This window comes from Acartia tonsa, chromosome 3 (assembly GCF_053477335.1).
Source record: "Acartia tonsa isolate MP-2025a chromosome 3, ASM5347733v1, whole genome shotgun sequence".
In the NCBI taxonomy this organism is placed as follows: Eukaryota; Metazoa; Arthropoda; class Copepoda; order Calanoida; family Acartiidae; genus Acartia; species Acartia tonsa.
In genome coordinates this window covers 13,136,217-13,159,960 of record NC_137262.1, presented here as the reverse complement: position 1 = coordinate 13,159,960, position 23,744 = coordinate 13,136,217, and the positions used below count along the sequence as shown (strand labels likewise).

The 23,744-nt window shown below is 33.9% G+C and overlaps 3 protein-coding genes and 1 long non-coding RNA gene across 4 annotated transcripts; all 4 read left to right on the top strand.

The window, feature by feature from the left end:
- The first annotated feature begins 1,338 nt into the window (after positions 1-1,338).
- On the top strand, positions 1,339-7,081 carry LOC145315114 (uncharacterized). The gene is made up of 10 exons (XM_080155154.1): positions 1,339-1,396; positions 1,776-1,826; positions 2,323-2,413; positions 2,808-2,877; positions 4,312-4,370; positions 4,938-4,981; positions 5,663-5,727; positions 5,896-5,980; positions 6,544-6,628; positions 6,965-7,081. Exons 1-10 carry the CDS (start codon positions 1,345-1,347, stop codon positions 7,056-7,058), a joined length of 696 nt encoding a protein of 231 aa, XP_080011280.1. The 5' UTR covers positions 1,339-1,344; the 3' UTR covers positions 7,059-7,081.
- A 3,455-nt stretch (positions 7,082-10,536) lies between these two features.
- On the top strand, positions 10,537-17,273 carry LOC145314072 (uncharacterized). The gene is made up of 9 exons (XM_080153818.1): positions 10,537-10,644; positions 13,648-13,714; positions 14,421-14,523; positions 15,138-15,182; positions 15,500-15,685; positions 15,854-15,958; positions 16,270-16,380; positions 16,649-16,708; positions 17,185-17,273. The coding sequence occupies exons 3-9, from the start codon at positions 14,439-14,441 to the stop codon at positions 17,271-17,273; spliced, it is 681 nt and encodes a 226-aa protein (XP_080009944.1). The 5' UTR covers positions 10,537-10,644; positions 13,648-13,714; positions 14,421-14,438.
- Positions 17,274-17,587: 314 nt separating this feature from the next.
- LOC145315112 (uncharacterized) lies at positions 17,588-21,298 on the top strand. The gene is made up of 5 exons (XR_013877953.1): positions 17,588-17,678; positions 18,201-18,336; positions 18,931-19,010; positions 19,700-19,847; positions 21,252-21,298. It is a non-coding gene; the product is annotated as an uncharacterized LOC145315112 (long non-coding RNA).
- Positions 19,803-23,422, top strand: LOC145314055 (uncharacterized). Its single transcript, XM_080153797.1, has 4 exons — positions 19,803-19,847; positions 21,828-21,947; positions 22,655-22,970; positions 23,358-23,422. Exons 1-4 carry the CDS (start codon positions 19,803-19,805, stop codon positions 23,420-23,422), a joined length of 546 nt encoding a protein of 181 aa, XP_080009923.1.
- The last annotated feature ends 322 nt before the right edge of the window (positions 23,423-23,744 follow it).

Genomic DNA, 23,744 nt, shown 5'->3' with positions numbered 1-23,744 from the left:
GTCATACAATAAAGTTGTCCAATGAAAGGCCATTATACATTGTAACCAATCGTAAAATATATACTCGCCTCTCATTGGTTATATTATCGTATGACGTTATTTTTTGGTGCCATTTTGCGCTGTCTCTATATCTAGAAAACACTGATTTGACTCCTCTGATTTTTTGCTCTTAACCCTGTAGGTAACTAATTCAAAATTGTTAAACGGTCATTTTACTTAATCGATTGTTTATTCGATAACAAAGTTTTTTGTCAGCTCTAATTGAAATATTTCGTGGGAAGAAATGTAAATATATTAATTTTGATCAATATATTAGATGAATTGATGAATGAAGTTTCATGAAAATAGAAAAAAGAGGTAAATAAATGATTTTAAAAAAGAACAATTTTATCTATAGGAAGCTCAGCAATAATAAAAAGCATTAAAGATTATAAATTAATAGCAAACCATGTTTACATAAATCATTATCATATTTAGAAACTGCGTAGATCCAGATATGTATTAAGACTACTTACAGTCTGAAAAAATAAGGGCAATTCATTTAGAGATTGCGTAAATACTGTAATACTATTGAGGTCACTGAGGGACTATTGGACAAATCTACCCTATATAATTAAAGAGTAGCTCCGCTTATAATAAAAGATTGAATTTGTTTCATGCTGTTAATTTTTTATGATTTTACATAATTTGTAATACTTATATAAAAGTATCAGGCTGTCTGTCTGTCTATGTGTACCAAAGGATTTCGTAAGTAAAAGGATGTCTATCGGTTTGTGTGTATAGAACGATCTCGTTAACCACTGAACCTATAAGGTTTCCATTATAGTTAAGCTTCTAATAGGTCTACGAAAGGTTTATAACTATTTTGTGGGATGTACCTCCAACCTTACATGAAAATCGCCCCTAGATAAAAATAACCCCCCAAAATTTTTTTTTTACTTATTAAAACTAATATGGGAAGTGGATGGTCGATTTACACTCACCCTCAAGTTCCCCAAGAGGCCTCTAAATGGCGTAGCTGCATGTTTGTATAAAATAGTAGCAGGATGTCTTATTCATGTGAAGCTTCCAGGGAATTTTATAACTATTTAGGGAGGGCAACTCAACCCTACACGCCCCTGAAAACACTACCCAATTTTTTTTACTTTTAAAAACTATCGTTGAAAGTGAATTGTCGATTTTTACATCCCCCCTTTCCCTTTAATTCCCCTAGAGGTCTCTAGGGTCGAAGCCGCTTGTTATATATAACTTAATAATCAATTATTAACAAAACCTATCAAGAACTGCAAACAATATTTAAATTTGATTTTATGATGGTCAGTATAACATAAACTTTAGTGCAAAATGTTTAATGCTTGGATTTTGCTTTTGTATGCTTGTTTTAGCAGAATAAAAGGTTATTTAATTGTTAATGAAAATAAATTATACTCTTTTTCATTAAGTAGTAAAGTTTTTCATATGATCTTTTAGGGAAGCTTCACATATATCTTAAGATAGTTCTAGAAAATATCATAAGTAAATTAAAAACTAGGGATGGTTTCAGGCTATTTTTACCCCTTCTTTTTAATTTAAAAAAAAAGTCTCTTGGCATCCGCTAGTTACCCATAAACTCACTAATTTTACAGGGGATTTAAAAAGCAGAATTACACTATAAACAAAACCGTATAAAGCCACAAACTCAAAAATAAAAATCAGAATACTACTAAACTAAATTTTAATTTGTATTATTTATCGGCCGACCAAACGACCTACCAAATACATATTTTAACCTGTAGGATTTGAAGTGGATATTCTTGAATGTCCAAATGGATTCACGCTTGTAAAAGGTAATAATATGATTGGTTGGTATATCATTTTGAGTAAAGTTTCGTTTTCAGGCATGGTTTTAGGCTATTTTGCACAAAGTCTTATTCTCTTTATAATTAGAAATTGTTTGGTTGTGATAAAATAGTTCAATGATTTATATGGCAAAATGTAACAAAGCCAAAAGTGTCAAAAATGATCCATGTGACGTAATAAAAATGAGAGATTATCCATATCTTTTTTAGGTTTTTTCCTCGCTTCTCCTCTCATCTCCCTCATTTTATTACGTCACAAGTATCATTTTTGACATAATTTTAACACAATTTGGGCTTTGTCGCAAAATGCTATGAGCGAAGCATCTAACTATTGTGAGACATGTGGAAATGTCCTTAAAACGTAAGAATATGTAATTGATGAAATAATTCTTAAAGTGATGACACTCTATATTTGGTAATAATCGTTTATCCGTCTAATTTTAAGTTTTGTCTTTTTTGACGTTGTCATCCTTGTTTTGCTCAGGTACAGATGCAGACCCGAATAATGTATGTCTTCAAACCTATGTAGATAAACCTTCAAAGAATTTTGAAAATGCTAAACAGTTTTGCAAAAGGTAATATACAGAAGGAGTAGCTATTTTTAAAATCATATTATGCTTATTTTCATAAATATCTTTCTGAACAATATAAAATAATAGAAATTGTCTACTAGCTATCTCATCAAACTGAAGGCGGTTTTTCTGAAGAACACAAACTCCCCCCCCCCCCCCCCCCTCCTTTAAACAATGAAAATAAGGGAGAAGTAGATTTTCTTTTGATTGTTTATTACTTTAGGTCAGGTTAGGTTAAATTAGGTACTGGATAGTCCCGCAGGGTTAGAGTCCCACACTTTGTTTAGGAATACATATAACAAAATGGGAAGGGTTCAGTGTTCGAAAGGCAATTTAAAAGAAAACACCAAATTCTATTATGAAGGCTAAGAATATTTCATAATAAAAACTTATTTAGTAATAATGGACTTTTACCTGGTTCCCGAGATCCTATTGGACAAAATATTTTTACCTGGCTTCAAAAACAGGTAAACAATAAAGAAACAAGGATGACAACATCCATAAGTAGCGAAGCACAAAAAATCGTGGATGGAAATACGTAAAAGTAGATTTAAAGTGTATTTATTAAAATCAAGAATAGATTTATTGGAGAAAATAAACACGAAACCTTGTTTTATTTTTAATGATGACGACAGTCAAAGTAGATTACATAAAAGATTCTCATAACAATGGGAAAAATTGTTTTGATACTAATATCCCAAAAAAGTTTGAAAATGGGACCAAAAACGCCAAATATATGGGGAAATATGTAAAACATATAAAAATAGTCAAAAACCTGATAAAAGGCAGTCCGACCGCCATGGTTGTTTTCTTTAAACAACGTGAAATTTAATTTTGATATCTATAACTGAAAAAATTTTGAAAATCGGACCATAAACACTGAAGATATGGAGAATATTGTGAAAAATACAAAAATAGCCTAAAACCTGCAAAAAAGGCAGTCTGGCCGTCATGGTTGTTTTCTTTAAACGACGGGAAATTTATTTCTTATGTCTATAACTGAAAATTTTTTGAAAATTGGACCATAAACACTGCAAAGATATGGTGAAAATGTGAAAAATACAAAAATAGCCTAAAACCTGCAAAATGGCAGTGTGGCCGTCATGGTTGTTTTCTGTAAACGACAGGAACTTTAATTTTGATATCAATAACTGAAAAAATTTTGAAAATCGGACCATAAACACTGAAGATATGGAGAAAAATGTGAAAAATACAAAAATAGCCTAAAACCTGCTAAAAAGCGGTCCGACCGCCCTTGATGTTTTATAGTTAATTTTGCTCCTTAATAATGGGAATGTTGTCAAAAAATTTCAGCTGTCTATCTTTAATAGGAGCCGAGAAAATCACGTTTCCCCTATTCTGTCTTACACGGACGGACGGACGGACAGACGGACGGACGGACGGACGGACGGACATTTCGAATTATAGAGTAGCTTCGCTACTAAAAATTGTCTACAAGTTGTCAGGTTCGAGCCATATACTGAATGAGAAATTCCAGATAAATGACTTGCAATTAAATGGTTGTCTGCAAAATGTTAATAGATTTAACAATTTGGGGTCCAAAAATATTAGTCAATTACAATAATAATGAAAAGATTTTAGGAACCCCTGCTAACCCTATGGGGAGCTATAATATTATGACATCATATTACAAGGAAATCATTACTCTACCTAACCTAATATTATTTTATCTTATTGCATAAAACAGTAAGAATTATGATATGATTGAGTTCCCAATAATAGGGAATTTTCACTTAGCTCCAAGGACATGTTTAGGCTATTTATTTCTTTATCATTGTCCTGGGATGATTTTTTCTGCTCTTTTAACCCCCCCCCCCCCCACGAAAAGATATGACACATAATTTAACATATTAATTTTAGCATTGATATTCTAAATTAAGGCTGCTTCAAACAAATTCTGGTACTTGGGAATCAAGATGGATAGCGGAGGAATTTATAGGTAATTTTTTGTTTTGATTAGTTCATGAATATTTCTTTATTAGAATCCCCTTTCATACTATTTTGATTTACTTCTAAATAACTACTGAATGTGTTAGAGTGTTGTGCTTGCTAGATTGATTAATTATATAACATCTCATTCAATTGAGAGACGAAAAAAATGTTATGGGTAAAATGTCACTAATGATTAAATTACTGATTGACTCAAAGGTACTTTTTACGACATTTGTATGGTCCTATGGGTCTGTAAAACAGTAGGTAACTTTACTAAGCGTCTCTAAAAAGCCATGTGACGGCATAAACATGAGGGAGGTGAGAGGAGAAGTGGGGAAAAAACCAAAAAAATGAGATGGATAATCCCTCTATTTTATGACGTCATTTGGCTGATTTTTGAGACACACAGTTGTCTACAAAAAATTGACGTATCTCGGACATTTATCATCTTATTTCTAAAGTTATATAGCTAAGATTATAAAAGTTTATTTTTGGTCATGTTCTTGACTTTGTATATTTTTTACATTTTTATTTAAAATGCGTATGTTTTCACCCAAACTAATCTTGTATATAGACATGTTGAAAGCAACACTGCATTTGTATCTGAAACAACGCCTGGTAAGTCAACAAAGTTTCTACAGATGAAAATATTATTTTTTTTTATTTGACAGACATCTACAGGCACAGTCACTTAAACATTTTTAAACTAAATGTTCTTAGTTTGTTTTAAAAATAGAGGATGATACAGATTTACTTGCGGGGGGGGGGAGGTATGAGAAATGCTGAGGTTGGAGGTGGTGTAAGATCTTAAGAGGGTGTACAATACCTTCATACTTCCTCCTCCTTCTTTAAAAGCAACAAAATTTGAATGATCCTTTTTAAAAGCCAACATTTTCTATTATTAGGGTCGGTCTGTCCATCTGTACGTCCGTCCGAGATGGATAGCTTTTTTCGTTAATTTAGGCATGTTAGAATTGTCCGATTTCAAACTTTGCATGGTGATTCCAAATATTAAACAATTATATATGATCAAGTCCTAAAAATGTAAGTATGTCCATAAACATTATCCTGTATCAAGAAGTTTTTCAACAAATTTACTCATAATTTTGCTTTGACTCTTATTTATTTATATTCTGATTATTCAGTTCTGACACTATGCAAGTGTCAATGTCCCTTTATCCTATCGTTTCAGAGCTTCGCTTTTATGGATGTTGTCATCCTTGTTTTTATATATAAAACTGTGTATAAAACCATATGGTATATAGATATATATATATATTATTAATTTATTCTATTCAGAAAATTTTGAATTTGGTCTTGGTGGAGAAAGATGTCTCATGGTATCCTCTAATCATAATGATAAGGTTAAATTTCAATAATGTAAAATCAGAATTTCTTTGCTATCTGAATCCCTCTTTTTTCTGTGAATTTTACTTCCCCTCCCCCTTGCCGGGATTCGGATTTGGAGAATTTGTAACATTTTCTTGGAAGATTTTAAAATTCTATTAAATTATTTGAATTCTTTCACTTAGATTTGGAGTGTTAACTGCGAATATGGGGATTCATTTTTACTGATTTTTTCTTTGGGAAGCCAACAACAATCCTTGTGTCAAGCAGGTAGTAAACATTTTTCCTGTACGGCTTCTAACCCGATTAATATCCACTGGATTAGAACCAGTTGTCAGCAGTACTTCAAAATCAAGTATAGCGATCGTATTAGAGATAATTTTCAATGAACATTGAAATAAAATCATAAAATTAATAATACTTTTGTTAGCTCCTCGGGGTTAACAAAACTGTTTTTAATCTTAATATCTTTATCTTGATATCTGCGGAAAGCTGTCTATAAAACGATGCGATTTATTTATTAAACATTTTTAATATGCACATGAAGTTTTCCTCACTCCGTATATATATCTGTATGTATGTAACGCTTCTACAAGATTTATTTTCAGCAAAATATTTTTACCTTAATGCTTAAAGTTCCAAGTGTAGTGATTAGCGTATAAGATCTGAATTATTATTGTTTATTGACAATTATTATATTTTTGCTTAAGTTTTACTTAATTTGTGTAATTTTCTAAATATGCTCTGTCTATTATTTTCAATATAGTTTGAGATATATCTTTAAAAGCTTAGCTATTTCTGATCAAAATTTTTTTGGTAAATATCCTTTATAGAGGTGCTGTGCGCCATAGAGGGATATGGTGTAAGGATATCAGCAAGTAATATGATCAGAGAAATTCCATCTATTAATGATTGGAGGTTAGTACAGATTATTAAAGCAAATTTATTCTACTATTAGGGACAATCCGTCTGTCGTGTCTGTGGCTCTGAACTTCTATCGATTTGAAACTATCCACAAATATTTCTGTACTAATAAGTTTCAACCAACTCTATAATCTTTTTTTAATAAGTCCGCGTACATCCATTTTAATTGTTTCTTTTTTTAATGCAGAGCTTTAATACAAAATAATTTTCAACGTGATGAATCATTTTGATTTTTTTTGTTTCAACAGTGGTAACTCTATAATTGTAGATGTCCGCTTGTCAAATTGTAAGATTTTTTCATATTTACATTTATGTATATATGTATTTTAGGACCTGCGCGTTTTCCTGTAGCTCCCCATGTAACTACTGGCAGTACCAGACCACAACTTCTACCTGTCAATTATATCAGGAAAAGCAGTCTTGAATTGGACCGTGAAAATATGAGGATAGGAAAATAAAGGACTCCATTTAAAACCAATCTTTATCAAATAACGACGTTTAGAATTGACATCTTTAGAACTAGATCATTTGATAAAATTTAACTTAAAATCCTTTTTTCCGATTACATCAAAGCATTTGATAAAAACTTAAGTATCATTTAAGCAAATGTATTTCATAAAAACTTTATAAAGCAAGTCTATTGATTTTTGTAGATAAAATTCAGTTGCTGGTGACATAGAGCTGCATAAAAGCAAATTTTTGTGATTTTGAATCTAATACAAATGTAAATGGAAATAGAATACGTGGATATTTGAGATTTTCCCGCACACCCTGATAAAATGTTTCCCATTCCAGCTAATTCAACAATATGACGTTACCCAATCCACTCGACCCTGATCAAACCATTTGAAGGTTAATATTAACCAATATCTGAGGACTATATTAGCAATCTAAATTGATGACAAATATTCCCTGTCCCAGTATTCTATATCCATTCTAATGCAAGACTTCTGGATGTGTGTAGGATGACTCCCCCGAGGTTCAGTTGGATAAGGATCCTCAGCTAACAAGCGGAGCCAAGGATTGTAGATTAGGTTAGTCACATAATCACAGGGAGGGAGGGGACATTGGACTGTAAATTATACTGGTACATTGGTAATAATAAGTTTTATATTTTGCTAAAAATCTACGGGTACCTTTATAAAATCTTGATTATTTAGTACAAACTACAATTTAAAAAAACTATTCCACCAATATTCTTAATCAAAAAAGGGATAAGTTTATTTAACTTAATTTGGGGTGTATATTAAGATATATAAGTTTTCCGGAATTTTAAAGTTAGGGGGAGATTTGAAATCTGCATCAAATTTTGAGGATTTTTTATAAAATTCGTTTTTTCTATAATTCTTTATCTAAAAGCGGAAATGCAATTTAATTTAATTAATTTTGGCATCTGTGATTGGTGGATTTAAAAATCTGCGCTCTGATTGGATGGCGTACATCATTCAACCAATTAGAGCGCAGGTAGTTTAAAATCCACCTATACTATTGGTCAAAATTAATTAACTTAAAATGCATTTCCGCTTTTAGATAAAGAATTATACAAAAAACGAATTTTATCAAAAATCCTAAAAATTTGATGCAGATTTCAAATCTCCCCCTAACATTAAAATTCCGGAAAACTTATATATCTTCTTAGTGTATATCCCTCAATCATATAACAAAGAAGATTGATAAATGAATCATTAAAAAAAATAAAACATTGGAAATAATTCTACAAATCAATTCAATATAAAAGTCAAAGTCTCAGTAAAAGAAGAAATATGATATGATACAAACCTTTTACAACCCAAACTAACCTAAAAAAAATAAGTTCTTATTATAAAGTTTGTTAAGTGAAATTGCCATAACTTTTTAGCCAGGCAAGTTGCGAAGTTCCAGCCGCCAGCAGTGGCCGCTATGCCAGACAAGCACTGTGACCATCACATCAGCTGGAGAGTACCTGGAACAGCAGATACATTTTTCTGTTTCAACTACTACAAGGATGCCTGTCCATCTGGGTGTACCTTTCAGGGAAACAATATTGGAAATTTTTGTATACTGCGAATAACTAACATGCCAAAATGTTAATGTTTAATTAAAAAAAAACTGTTTCGTTTGATATTTCAATAAAAAATTAAATATCTTTTAAACCTACAAATTATATTGTACGTGAAGAAAGTCGCTCAAAAAATCAACACGTAACGTCATAAAAATGAGAGGAGAAGTGGGAAAGAAATTAGAAAACCCCTAAAAAAAAAGATGGATAATCCCTCATTTTAATGACGTCACGTGTTGATTTTTTGAGCGACTTTCTTCATCTTCAAGTACATTATAACCTTTAATTCATAGACGTCCAAGGGGGGGGGTAATGGGGCAATGGCACCCCCCCCCATTTAAAATTTACCCCTACCCTGGGGGTGCCGTAGGCACCCCCAACCAGTTAGGAGGGGGTATTTACCCCCCCCAAACAATATTGGGGGGGTAAATAACCCCCCCAAAATAAAAAAAAAATTTCAATACTATATATTAATAAAACTAAATTTACCCCTGCCAACAGATTTAAGGGGGGGGTAATTACCCCCCCCCCCCAAGCAAATTTTACCCCCAGGGTAAAAATTTTTGATGGTTTTGATTCAATATCCACAAATAAAGTCAGATTCTAAAATAATTAAAGCAGGGGCGTCCAAGCTTTTTATTTTGGGGGGGGTAAAAATTTTTGGGGGGGGGGGGTAAAAAAATTTGCGGAGCGCTTTGCGCGCCATTTTATCCCCCCCAAAAACGAATTACCCCCCCCTTCAAAAATTTTTACCCCCCCCAAAATAAAAAGCTTGGACGCCCCTGCTTTAATTATTTTAGAATCTGACTTTATTTGTGGATATTGAATCAAAACCATCAAATATTTTAGGTATACACCAATTGGCGTTGGCTGTCACATAAACTAGTCAGAGTGATGCTGCAATATTTAAAACTCTCTTAGGACAATTATGTTCATAAGAAGCACATCAATGGGAGTTAACAGTGGCTTGGATGAAAAAAGAACAGTAAACTGTTATGAAAAACCAAATAGGAAAGTAAATAAACTGCAAAAAAGCGAAAATCGTGCAATTTTAAGTTGTGAAAGAGTGACATACGGACGGACGGACAATCCCTAATTTTAGAGTGGCCACGTTTAAAAATTGTTTATAAACAGGAGGCTGAGGCTATTTGCCAATCTGCTGGTGCAGAGCTACCTGAAATAAGGAAATAATACATTACAGGATTAAAATATCGCTTCGTATTATGGACAGATTTCTACGGATTTTAAAATAAAAAATTGAAAGACTATAACCAAAAGCAGTGAAGGTGTAATTTTGACAGTGGATAAAAAAATATTGCCAAAAACACAGCTATAATCGAAATTGACAAAAACACACCCACTTTTTGTCAAAAACACAGTGGCTGTATTTTTGCTAGTGGTAAAAGTGGCAGCACCCCCCAAATTTGTTAACTTCGAAGGCCGAAGTTATAAACTACAGAAATGGTATTGATTTTATGGATTTTATTTTAATATTCGTGAATTTTTTTTGTCTGTAATACGGGCTTATACCTGATTTTTCAATCGGTTTCGAAGCCACACTGGAATAAAAATTCGATTTTCCCTTTTACATAAGCTTAAATATAACATAAATAAGTAATTTTTCATTTTTACAAATACAAAGTAAAATAAATGATTTTATCATTATTTGGATAGGAAAAATCAATTTTTCTTTGTTTGAACAGTTTATTATACATTGCATATTAAATGCTTAATTTGATTGTGATATGAATTATGAATTAAATTAATTTTGACCAGCATGAATAAAAAGGGTTTCTGTGATCGATATGCAATCTGAGGGAAAGCACGATATTTGTAATGTATAAACTATTTGAATATCTAGGATAGCAAATGATTATGACGCTCTAAAACAACTTTTTAATAACAGAAAAGAAAATCCACCAAAGAAAATTTTGTTTTGGTTAAATCTAGCTCCTGATGTTGAAAATCAAAGGTGAAACCTATCATTGTGTTTATTTAGGCATGTCAGAATCATCCTATCGATTAAAAACCTAGCATAATAGATTAAGTAAAAATAAGTAACATTCCTAGAAAGATAAGGCAAAGCGAAGCATCTTTGCAATTAAAACGTTTGTATGTCCTATTACGTTTACTCTTTCAACATTGCTAAGTTCGTGCAGAATGTTTTTTTTAAATTGTTGTTTTATATAAAAGCAGGGACAAATAAAAGAAAGAAAAATGGGGAATAGTCCCTTTCGTAACATCGCCCCATAAGGGGCGATTATTCGTATTTTTAAAATGGCTTTTTATAGGTTATTTTAGGTTTGGTTAGGTTGTTGTTGTTTGTAGCCCACATTTCTGCTCTTCCTGGGTCTTCATCATTAGAAACAGGCAGTCCAAGGAATCTGGCTGTTTCGACTGGTTTGCTCCAAAGGTCTCTAGCAGTAAGAGTTGTAGGATTTTGACGGCAGTTAAAAAGATGATTAGTAGTATGCAGTTCCTGGCATTTTAAGCAGGTTTCTGGTACTATTTGCGTCGGATCTTTGTTTATTCTGGCCTTGAAGGTGTTTAGGTACAGGCTATAGCCTGACCGCAACTGCGCCAGGGTAGATCTGGTGGTTCTGGGCAGCTTAGTTTCGGCTTTATGTATGGCCGGTGGTCGGGTGTTAAGGACCTTGTTTTCTCTGTAGCTGTTGATGGTGTCACGTACAGAGGTAGTGTGAATCTTCTTGAGCTTCGTTTTATAGACTTTCTCAGGGAGATCTGGGGTGGAAATTTTGTTTATTTCCTTGCTTAAGAGAGATACAATAGTCTCTTTCATTTGACGTTTGGGTGGGGGTGGGTTGAGATTTGTCCTGTTTGGGTGGTTGGGATGTTGCGTCGATAACAGGAACTGTTTGCTCAACATCTGGCAATGCTCTTTAACTGGCATGATCTTGGTTTCCTGGTGTAGATGATGGATATCTGTCATAAGATGACAGCCAGTGGCAGTTCTGAGAGCAGAGTTCTGTGCAAATTGCAATTTTTCCCAGCTGGCATCACTAAAAGTTGGTGTAAAAATGGGGCAACAGTAGTTAAAAAGAGAATGACCAATAGCTTTGTATGTGCTACTGATTACTTCCTTTTCTTTCCCCCAGGTTGTACCTGAGAGGGCCTTCAGCATGTTGTTCTTGGCGTTGAGCTTAGTTCGTAGCTCTTTGGCATGGTGGTTAAAGAAGAAAAGGTTATCATAGGTGACTCCTAGGAACTTAGGATGGCGGACAGATGGGACTTTCTCGCCGTTAATCTCTATATCTAAAACTGTACTTGCCTCATTTGAGAATGTTGTAAAGATGGTGGCTGATGATTTAGAAGGAGATATGTGTAGGTTTCGTGTCTTAAACCATTCATCCAGGACAACAAGATATTTGTTCAGATCTCTGACTACTGGTTCAACGTGTGGGCCGCGGCTGAGCACGTTTGAATCGTCGGCATATGATACCAAGTGGATGTTTGATGGAGGTTTTGGCATAGATGACATATACAGATTGAAAAGTACGGGTGAAAGTACACCACCTTGTGGGACACCCTGTAGGACAATTCTGTATTTGGATCTGGATCCTCTGAACATGACAAATTGCTGTCTGCCTCTAAGATAAGCACATAGATACCGTTTTATGTGACTGTTGAGCTGCAGGGAATGAATATCCTGGAGGAGAAGTTCGTGGTCAACCGTGTCGAATGCTTTGGACAGGTCAATAGCAACAGACACTGTTCTGTCAACAGGTTTCTTCTTGTTGAGGCCGTCGGTGATGAATGTGTTGATGCTCTGGAGGGCAGTGGTCGGCGAGTTTTACAGCATCATTAACATATGGAAGTAAGAGTGCTTCCAGGATCTTACTAGCAGGACAAAGAAGTGAAACAGGACGGTAGCTTGTCCCTTGGTCCGCTGGTTTTCCAGGTTTCAGCAAGGGAATGATCTTTCCTGTTTTCCAAGCACAAGGGATCTTTGACTTGTTCACGCTAATGTTGAAGATGGCAGTTAAGTATCTTATGCCATTTGGCCCAAGATGCTTTAGCATGATTGGTGAAAGTCCATCAGGCCCAAGGGCCTTTGAACTTTTAGACTTCTTTATCGCTTCTAGTGTCTGGGCAGCCGTGAAAATAACTTTTGTGTCGGTAGGTTTCTTCTTAAGTTTTCTCAGAGTACGCCTACGGGACCTAGGGGGGAGCTTTCTCCAAACAAGGTGTATATTGTTTATTTAGCTCATTTGCCATAGTCCTGGCATTGTTGGTAACTTTGCCATTGAAAGAAATGCCTAGGTTGTCGGGCTGGACTGGTTTGTCCTTAAGGCTGTTGATGGTGTTCCATAATTTCTTAGAGTTGGCTTGGCAGCTGGCTAAATGTTCTTGCCATTTGATTTTACGATGTTCTGCAATGGCTTTGTTAATGTTTTTTTTGATGTCAGTTAATCTGTCGTCAGCAGGATTATTTTGTTTGATTGCGTCTCGTTCCTCAATGAGTCTAACAACAGCTGTTGGAATTGCATTGTAAACTTTGGGGATACGACCGGCAGATATACATTGCTTGGCAGCTCTGGAGAGAGTGTTTCTGAAATATTTCTCAGCTTGAAAGACATTTTCAACCTTTCTAGCCGTTGAAAAGATTTTTTCAGTCATCTCGGTGAACTTTGGCCAGTTGGCTTTGGAGAAGTTGATGAATTTGCAGTTTTTGGCATTGTTTTTCTTTAAGCTGGTTAGGTGATTGCCCCACAGGGTTAGAGCCCCCCGCAGGGGCTAGACATAGGAGAAAAGCTACTGTGAAAAATACGAAGAATCACCCCATAAGGTGCGATGTTACAAAAGGGACTGACTATACCCGAAAAATGTTCTTTAAATGATCTTGAAAACATCTTTATTCTTTAAGGAAGAAATATTTCAAATTCAGACATTCTATATAATTTCCTGTTGTTTTACCTGTTCAATAAAATATTAAATCTGCCCTCTATTGTGACAGGTACAAATGGAGAACAGACAATGCTTATTTTGATAAAGGTTCTGCTTTGTGGCCAGATAGACAAACGGTAAATTTATACAAATACAGGAAAAGGCTAATGGACCATAAGGTTATGTTTGGAATATTTGTCTTTGGTAGTTTTTCAAGATGATTAAAGTTCCTCCACAGATTATTACGACATATGATAAAATAACCAATGAGAAGCCAGCATAAATTTTACCATTGGTCAATTACAGAGTATACTGGCCTCTCATTGGCTATTCTAAAATATGACGTCATAATCTGTGGAGAGACTTTAATAATTTTCTAGTTTTTGATATAATTTCTTGAAATAAATATATCCTAGAAATATTTTAAAATTCGAGAAAATGTACGTGAAAAAAGTCGCTCAAAAAATCAGCTTAAAAATGAGGGATTATCCATCTCTTTTTTAGGGGTTTTCTTTCCCACTCCTCCTCTCCACATCCCTCATTTTTATGACGTCAGAATTTTTTGAGCGACTTTCTTCACGTAGGAGAAAATAGTCTTTGTTTGTTGAAGCGTAGCTACTCTACAACTAGAAAGTATTGTACCTCTGCTATTTAGGCATCTTTAAGCAAACAATTAAACTTTACAGGTTTTACACAGGTTTTCTATACGCTGTCTACAAATTCCTCTCTATTTTTCTCTTAATTTTTCAATATTATTACAGTTTTACCACTTTACAATCTGAAATATTATTAGCTAGTTGTTGCTGCGCTAATTATTATAAAATTATCCTTGTATTTTTATAGGAATCCGACTGTGTAGTGATGGATGATGAGAAAAATATCCAGAGTGTCACTTGTCAAAGTAGAAGCTTACAAAATGATCACATAATTCCTCTCTGCATGAAAAGTAAGGTTTTGTTTGTTGCAAATTATGAGTAATTGGATGTTTTGTGCAAGGACGTCAAAGCTTTTTATTTTTGGGGTGGATAAGAATCGGGATATGGAGGTGGTGGGTAATTAACCTTTGGTGGTATTACTGCCCCAAATTTGTATTAAGTATTAAGACTTGGATAGTATTAGGCTATATTATGGAGGATCAAATTTAAAACATATCAAGAGAGGAAGGGTAATTATTAACATTACATTACATTGGTTGAGGAGATTTTAAGATATGATATTTATTTCCAAATTAAAATCGCCGTTTTAATTAACGCTTGTATTATTATCCTATTATATAAAGTATTAAGCTTTTTTTGTCTGTAGCGAAGGATCTTGCTAACCGCTGAACTTATATGGTTCCTCTTTAAAGTGAAGATTCTCATAGGTCCTGAGATGGTTTAAGGCTAACCTATTTTAATAGATAAGTCTGGGTAAGGTTTAAGGCTCTTTTTCTGCCCTTTGATATCCTTTCGAATATAGAGCTAGTTCTTTATAAAGCTTTTCTTCTCTTGGACTGGACATACTCTTAATTTGTATACCCTATTTATAAATAAAATCTACTAATGATCCGTTTCATTTTAGAAATAAAAGGATTCCAACAGAAGACCCTTAGAGGAGACTTGATATGTAAGACATAATATCATTGAAGTTCTTTAATGTTAATTTTCAAACAATTTTACAATTTTAGTTTTGATATCTTAGTTTATTGAATATATTTTCAAAACATTTTGTCATGAAAACCACAAAACATTTTTTATTAAGCTTAGCCTATGGCACTCTATTTTTCTGTGCCTCTAGTTTAATTGTCGAAGTCGGCTAATCATGTACCGCGTTAACTTAAAGGGGCAAAACCTTGCAATATTCAGTTTAAAACAGTTTTTGATTTGCAAGTTATTGTTGTACATGTCCTTGTTTTTCATATTAATAATCTATTTCTTGTTTAGTGAAGAATGATACATTTAAAACTGTGGAAAAGTGTAGTTATGAGTGCAACAAAAGTGTAAAAGAAACAGGGTGTACCCATGTATCTTTCTATAGTGGAAAGAATGAGTGCCAGTTCTATAAAAATGTTGTTGAATATGAGAATACTAATGAACAAGTCATATCCACCAGCCAGAATTTACAATCATGTAAGATTTTTTAATAAAAGTTGTGCCGTTATAAAATCTAATGTCTGAATCAGGCTTCTTGAAAGATTTAGATTTAATGGCAGAGCATAACCTTATTGCCTAGAATGTGGCCTAAAACCTGAATCATTATTAAAAAGCAAAAAAATTCTATTTTTGGATCTTACCTAGTTCAACTACCTCACATGGACGAGGCTGATGTCCATGACACTCTAACTTCAGGTCCACCAAGCAAGTCTCTCCTTTTCCGTCAAAACATCTGTGATATTGGGTTAAGTAACACTCATCGACAACCAACTCTTTAATAGAACGACTTTTTTCTGGAAGTCCTAATTCTGCAGTGTAATGTGATGCGCCTGTTATATAGCAGCATCAGGAACCATTTAAAACTTTTTTAGCTATGGTGCATTGTTAAGCCGAGATTCAAACTTATCACCTCCGTTATGACTAGAGATTGCGCTACATGTTGAGCCACAGTTGAGGGTTTGGGGATCTTAAGTAGCATTTGGGGACATTTAACTTCTTATGTATGTAGTAAAATAATTATGAAGAATTATTTATTATCAGGCAAAATATTTTAATTCCAGTGCTGTGCTATACACGAGATCCATACGTGTTATACAGTTCAAGTGAACCTGAAGTTCCAGACTATAGACCAGAGAATCTGGTCAGTTCTACACCATGTTCTCAAGTTGCAGGTATGGTGGGAGGAAGGTGACATTGAACTGAAGACCATAAATGTACCCAAATTTTTGTTATACCTTGTCTCATTGCTGAAATAAAAACTTTTATATTTCTTTTTAATTTGTAAGGCAAAGGACATATTAACTCCTAGGCCAGGCAAGTAAATTTGATTGGATTTTACCTAACTTCAAGATGATTTTTTACAATATTTTGTTTTAAACACATGCATAATTTTTACCAAATAAATAGAATTTGAAGGTTTTAAACTCATCCTATTTTTAGGAAATAAATCTTTCTGGTTGTCTCCAAAAGTTGACAACGTTCATCCTTTTGTAATAATAGGTAAACCTTTTTAAAATTTAAAATTATGAATAATTCTCTTTTTTGTGTGGAAATGTTTGTATGTTTAGGTGAGATTTAGTGGAGGGAGAGAGTGAGGCAAAAAGGAACGGGGAAGGGGAGAGAAGGGTATGTAAGGGAAGGGAAAGTTGAAGATTGAAAGGACTGACAGACAGGAACACATAAAGAGTAGTTTCGCGAGTTACACAAAAACACTCCATATGTGTCTAACAATAAGTAATGCTAAATATTTTTTTTATAAAAATGATCCTTTCTGAAGCACCCATTCAAATAAGATAAATCATCAGAGTTTAGAGTATTCTTAAATTCAAAAACACCTAAACATGCAAACCTTATAACCATGTAATTGTACAGTTAGGAAGTAAATAGATAAATGTGTACAAGTAAAATGGTTAAGTGTTTATTATAATCCATAAATATGAGCATACCTGAATTTTATTTTTTCAAATATTTTTCAGAGTATCACTGTCAATTCAACATGAAGACACTGATCCTTAAAAATGTCGGAGACATATTAAGAGGAAAATATTTTGAAATTTTAAATTAAATGCGTTTATCTTTAAAAGCAAAACTTTCCTACATTTAGGTTGTTTGATTTGATGTTAGATTTTTCACATTTTCACACCTTACATGATGATTCCTAAAACAGTTATGTACATTTTCGAGAGCGTAGCAATACTATAATCATTACCAGAAAGTTTAGTTTGTCCATTTTGATTAAAATTTTCAAATTGGTAATTCCTTTGACAAAAAGGCACTATTCATAAAACTGAGCATTGTTACTTACTTAGTTTGTGGATATATTTTTCTTAAAAATTAGCTACTTTGTACAACTACAAAATACTTGAATTATTTGGGTGCAGGGTCTGCAGAAGAAATAATAGCAGAAGGATCTACAGATCTCACTACCTGGACAGAATTGGCCAAAGGAAAAGTTCAAACTGGTTCCAGGGTACCCATTTATTCTATTTTAAACAAGGATGACGACATCCATAAAAGCAAAGCTCTGAAACGGTAGGACAAACGGACCTCAACACTTGTAGAGTGTCAGAACTGAATAATCAAAATATAAATGTATAAGAGTCAAAGGAAAATTGTAAGTAAATTTGTTGAAAAACTACTTGATACAGCATAATGTTTATGGGCATACTTACATTTTTAAGACTTGATTATACAGTTGTTTCGCTTTTAATATTTGTTGTCTCAGGAATCAGTATACAAAAAATCAGATCAATCGTAAAATTAGATCAAATAAAAATTTATTGTTAAAAAAGTAAAAATCAACATGTTTAAAATGGACGTACGTTTATTCTGATAATGATTATATAGTTGATACGCTTTCTAAATCGTACCTAACTACCACAGGAATCACCATGCAAAGTTTGAAATCGATAGGACAATTCTAACATGCCTAAATTAACAAAAAAGCTATCCGTCTCGGACGGACGGAGCTACCCTAATATAAAACATCTAGACTTGCCGCACCGAGTCCACCATATTCCTCGTGGAGCCACCAGTTCACATCAGATACCTCAGGATTACTGGTACTAAATACAAAGGAGATGGGTTTGGTCTCAGAGATGTTGCTGCATTTGATTTCACTTTTGATGGTAAGGATTTACTTTTAGTATACCAATTAAATAATAAAAGTTTATTGGCGTCTTTCTAAAATAGGTGTTTTCTATGAACATTGCCACTGTTTTTATAATTGATCTTGTTTTAAAAACACTATGGTTAAGACAGGATTTTGTCTTTGGATTACTTCAATGCCACCATGTAAAGAGACTAACATTTATCCACTTATATAAAATTATGGATGTCAGCTGCAGCTGAGGCTCAATTCAAATTTTGCGGCTATGGCGGAAGATGAATGCAAGTAGTGGCTTAGGCAAATAAAGGGAGGACAGGATATGACTAAAATAAAATGTTTTTGTTTTGGCTGAAGGTGGCTTAAGCAAAGTTTGGCTATGAAAGACAGTAGCTTAGGCTGAGGATGACTATATCGCTTATGATAAACGAAGCCTAAGGTTGCTCTGGCTTATGGCTGAAATTTAAATTTAGTGACTGTGGCTTAGTATAGCTAAGGCTAAGTGTGGCTTTGTCAGAGGCTTACTTGGTGGCTGCCTAAAGCCGAGCAGTTGAATGCCACTGAGGCCTCCTAGCACTGAGCAAAGAAATATAAATTATAAAATAATTAAATTTAGAATGTGCCACAAAGAAAGTATTTATTCGTGGAGATGAGATCAAAGAATGGAATACAAGATCTACAAGGAACTGTACAGAGGTAAAGATAAAAAACACGGGTACAAATCGTAAAACTAATAAATAATAATACGTCTTAGTGTGTGGACACTTCCTTACTAAGTATCATGCTTAAAATTTTTAGTCTATTTCTTCAAACATTTGGTGTTTTTGGGAATAGTCCCTTTCAGTAACATCGCACCTTATGGGGCGATTCTTCGTATTTTTCACAGTAGCTTTCTCCTATTTCTAGCCCCTGTGGGGGGCTCTAACCCTGCGGGGCCATTTACCTAACCCAATGGGGCAATCACCTAACCTAATATAACCTAACCTAACCTAAAATGACCTATAAAAAGCCATTCTAAAAATATGACGAATCGCCCCTTTTGGGGCGATGTTACGAAAGGGACTATCCCCAAAAGCACCAAATGTCTGAAGAAATAGACTAAAAATTTTAAGCATGATACTTAGTAAGGAAGTGTCCACACACTAAGACGTATTATTATTTATTAGTTTTTACGATTTCGATATTTTGAAAAAAAAATCCTCATGCAAAGTTTAAAATCGATAGGACAATTCTAACCTACCTACATTAACGATTAGAACTATCCATTAACATAAAGGAAATAGTATTATAAAGTTAAAATCAAACAGCAAAACAAACTTAATCATAGAGTAGAGTATTTATTGACTTATAATCTTTAGCATTAGATCTAATAATTTGGTTTTTAGACGTGTTACAGAGACCCAACCTGTTTCTTTTGGTTCCATAATACCAGAAGCTCCAAGTGCAGAAATTTTAACACAATAACGGATGGATACAAGGACAGAAAAAATGACGACTTTAATGCCGGCGTTAAATGCCTTGTTTCTGAAAGAGGTTGTTTGCAGGGCTCGGCAGTTGCGCTTAAGTTGCCCATAAGCCACCAATTAAAAATTTTTGGGTAGTAAAATATGAACGGACATATTGCCATATTAGCTACGGGTTTATTAGACATCCAGCTGATTTTTAAGTTATGGAACGTTGATTTTCCTACGGCTTGCAGGTGGCTTGCGCGCGGCTGCCGAGCCCTGCTTATCTTTATTACTACATTTGAACAAAAGGAGTTGGTACACCGACAAACGTCCTACCGCGACAAACGTCCTACTACGACAAACGTCCTACGCGACAAACGTCCTAAGCGACAAACGTCCTACTGCGACATCTCTTAAGTAAAACGTCCTAAAAATTTAAAGGTCGAATTTTGTAATGCAAGGATGTATCGGGTTCGAAACCATACCATTTGATAGCTAACACAGACTTTGGGAAAACTGTCGGACAGATTTTTAAAATTTAGCCTATGGTTAAAGTTATTCAAAAAATAAATTTCAGTTAAAGATTATTTTCCTGTGTTAATTATCGCCATTTTGAATTTTATATTGATAAGTATTCTTACAATTAGAGGATTTTGTCCTTAAATTTGGAAGATTTTTTTTATTTCATAATTTTTGAAAATTTTTAGGACGTTTTACTAAAGAGATGTCGCAGTAGGACGTTTGTCGCGGTAGGACGTTTGTCGTTTAGGAGGTTTGTCGTTTAGGACGTTTGTCGTAGTAGGACGTTTGTCGCGGTAGGACGTTTGTCGGTGTACCAAGGGGTTGGATGTGTGTTTGTGTGTTTCTGCCACCTCTGTCGAAATTTCGTGTAGTTTTCAGAACATAGATAATATGTCTAGTCATGTTCTTTTTGACGAAGCCCATTTTGTTTCGAATTTGTATCACTTTTGAAAAGTGCGACTCCATTTACGTCATATTTTTCTTTCCCGAAAAAGGGAAGGGGGAAAGAAAAAAAAGGGAAGGGGGAAAGAAAAAAGAGATGAGAGAAAAGGGGGTTTTCCCCATCTCTTTTGAAGAGATTTTCTTCCCCCCTTCCCTTTTTCGGGAAAGAAAAATATGACGTAACTGGAGTCGCACTTTTCAAAAGTGATACAAATTCGGAACAAAATGGGCTTCGTCGTTCTTTTTATTTAATCTAATATTTTTGACAAGGCCGTTTGTATCAAAAGGACTTAAAAGAGCCTTGTATAAATGCTGCTAATTTAATTCTTCTTGAATTAAATAGTAATGGGGGGGGGGGGGTTAAGATATTAATCACAGTCTTTAAAATCATTCTTACATGCAGTGCAATGTCAAATGCTTTGTTTTATTCTAAAAAGCTACTAGTTTAAGTAAATCTTACAACTAAATATGGTTTTCATTATTTGTGAAAAGTTATATAATAAAATGATTTAAATTTCTTGTTTAGAATGTCCCAATTATTACAGTCTGGTCAAAGGAACAAAATCTTCACAGGAATGTCAAATATAAAAAATCTAAGTTGATGGATGTATCAATGAAGTTTTTAGTAGAAGCTGCGCCTCTAGTTTCTAAGGGGCTCTGTATTCAAAGGGATAGATAGGGGACAGAAAAATAGCCTGAATCCATTTCAAGGATTAAATCTACAATGAACACAGCCTAAAACCATCTCATGACCTATGTGAAGCTTCCCTATCTTAATCAGTTTGTTAGTTATTGAAATCTTAAGCTTAAGACAAAAAATCCTTAGTACCTTATATAAAAGAATAAATATTTTAGATCATTAGTGGACTTAAAACAAATATTTTCCTATAAAATCTATAGTGGAGATAGGTTAACCCTGAGCCTCTGAATCAAACTTGTAAACTTTCTACCAATAGATGTAGAACCAAGGGGAAGTAAGTATAAAGCAGGAAAAAAGCTAAATCATACAATCAATTTACATAGCCAAAACTTTCAGCTAATGGCAATGTTTATAAGTCTGCTGAACAAAAAAAACATGAAAAATATTTGATTATTAAATTAGAATGAGCTGATAGTGGAACATAGAGATATAGAAAGTAGTGATGAATGTGCCGCTAGATGTCAGCTTAATTGTGCCTCTTTTCAATACAATTTTATGGACAAAACATGTCAAACATTTCGGGTTTGTTTTCTATTATTATCTATAATACAAAATAGAATGATGTCTGTCTGTCCGTCCGTTTGTCCCTTAAGAGCTCGGTAACCACTGAACCTATCGAATTCTACTCTTCAGGGTATATACCTGGTCCTGTGGTGGTTTTAAGCTATTTTCTTAGAGGGAGGGACACCCCTAACCCCCCAAAAAACAAATACCCCCCCCCCATTTTTTTGTTTATGGGGAAGTTAGTTCACATAAAACTACTGGCAGCACCAGTAGTACTTTTAGTAATTTTAGTTTTTTATTCTATTTTTTTATTTTTATTTGTTTAAATACCTCTTGAAGCAAAGCCCCTAGAGGCTAGGGGCGAAGCCGCTACTAGTTTATATATTATAGTAGCGGGTGTGCCCTTAGGGGCACTTGAGGAAGGTGGGTTGAATTCGACAACCAATTTTTTTTATTTTAGATTAAAAAGAAAAGGCAAGATAACATTTTCATTCTTTTTCTTCCTTTTCGTTTTTTTCTTTCTTTTTCTTAACTCTTTATTTATTTTCTTATCTTAGCATGCATTCCAAAAAAAATTCGCTATTATTGGGCGTTATTGTCCTTGTTATTTTTTTTATTTCTATATCTCTCTTCTTCGATATTCCACATTAGATTAAAATATTTATGTGTGTTATTATCATGTATCATATATTGATTATTATCTTTAATACTCCATTTTTGTACAGGATGCTATAGCAGACAAGCAGGATGATATAATACCTGTCTTATGTAGAGCCAATATGGTATTAACTACAATTACCACTACAACAACTACAACAACAACTACCACTACAACAACTACAACAACCACAACCACTACTACTACTACTACAACTACATCAACCACAACCACTACTATAACTACTACAATTACAACTACTACCACTACAACAACAACAACCACTACAACTACAACAACAACTACAGCAACAACCACTACAACAACAACCACTACTACAACTACAACATCAACTACAACTACTACAAATACAGCTAATCAAGGTTTTTAAGGAATTTTATAAAATTGATATCGGCATTACGCTTGTTGCATGTGCATAAAATTGAGCATTCCGCTGCCCACGAATTAAATAATGATAGTCTCTTTGGACGCTTAATAACATGCTGCCTACCTACATACCTGGGTTTTTGTTTACTTTCAAATGGCAAAGTGCAAAAATGTTAAAGGGTTAGTGAAGGGAAAGAGTAGCATAAATAAAGGAATAGAAAAGGGTAAGGCTAGAAGTGAAGTTTTTACGAGAAAGTGAATTATCTGCACACTTAATGATAAGTTGGTCCATTATAGAAACACTGACATAAGGACAGACAGACACAAACAAAGCGTAAGTTCTAATCTGTAAAAATATGCATAGTGCAATGTTATTATTACAGGAACAACAGGAGAGGCAGCAAGAAGAATAACAAAGTTTAGACGTAAGTATACAACAAATTTGTAATTCAGAGCTGGATCTTTAAATCATTTCAATGATGTGCCAAATCGGGGTGCGCCGAATTTCCACCAATGAGAGCACAGCATTTTCTGAAATGCAGCGCTGTGATTGGCTGAAATTCGGCGCAACCCGGTCTGGCTCACCACTAAAATGATTTAAAGATCCAGCTCATGTAAAAAGGCAACTGAAGATATATCAATCTTCCTCCTATTATGATCAAAATATTACTTTAATATATTTCTTTGAACTATACCTTACCTTACCTATACCTGAATCAATAGAGACACTTTCTTACTTTAAAAATAAATTAACTTATTAAAATTTGGAA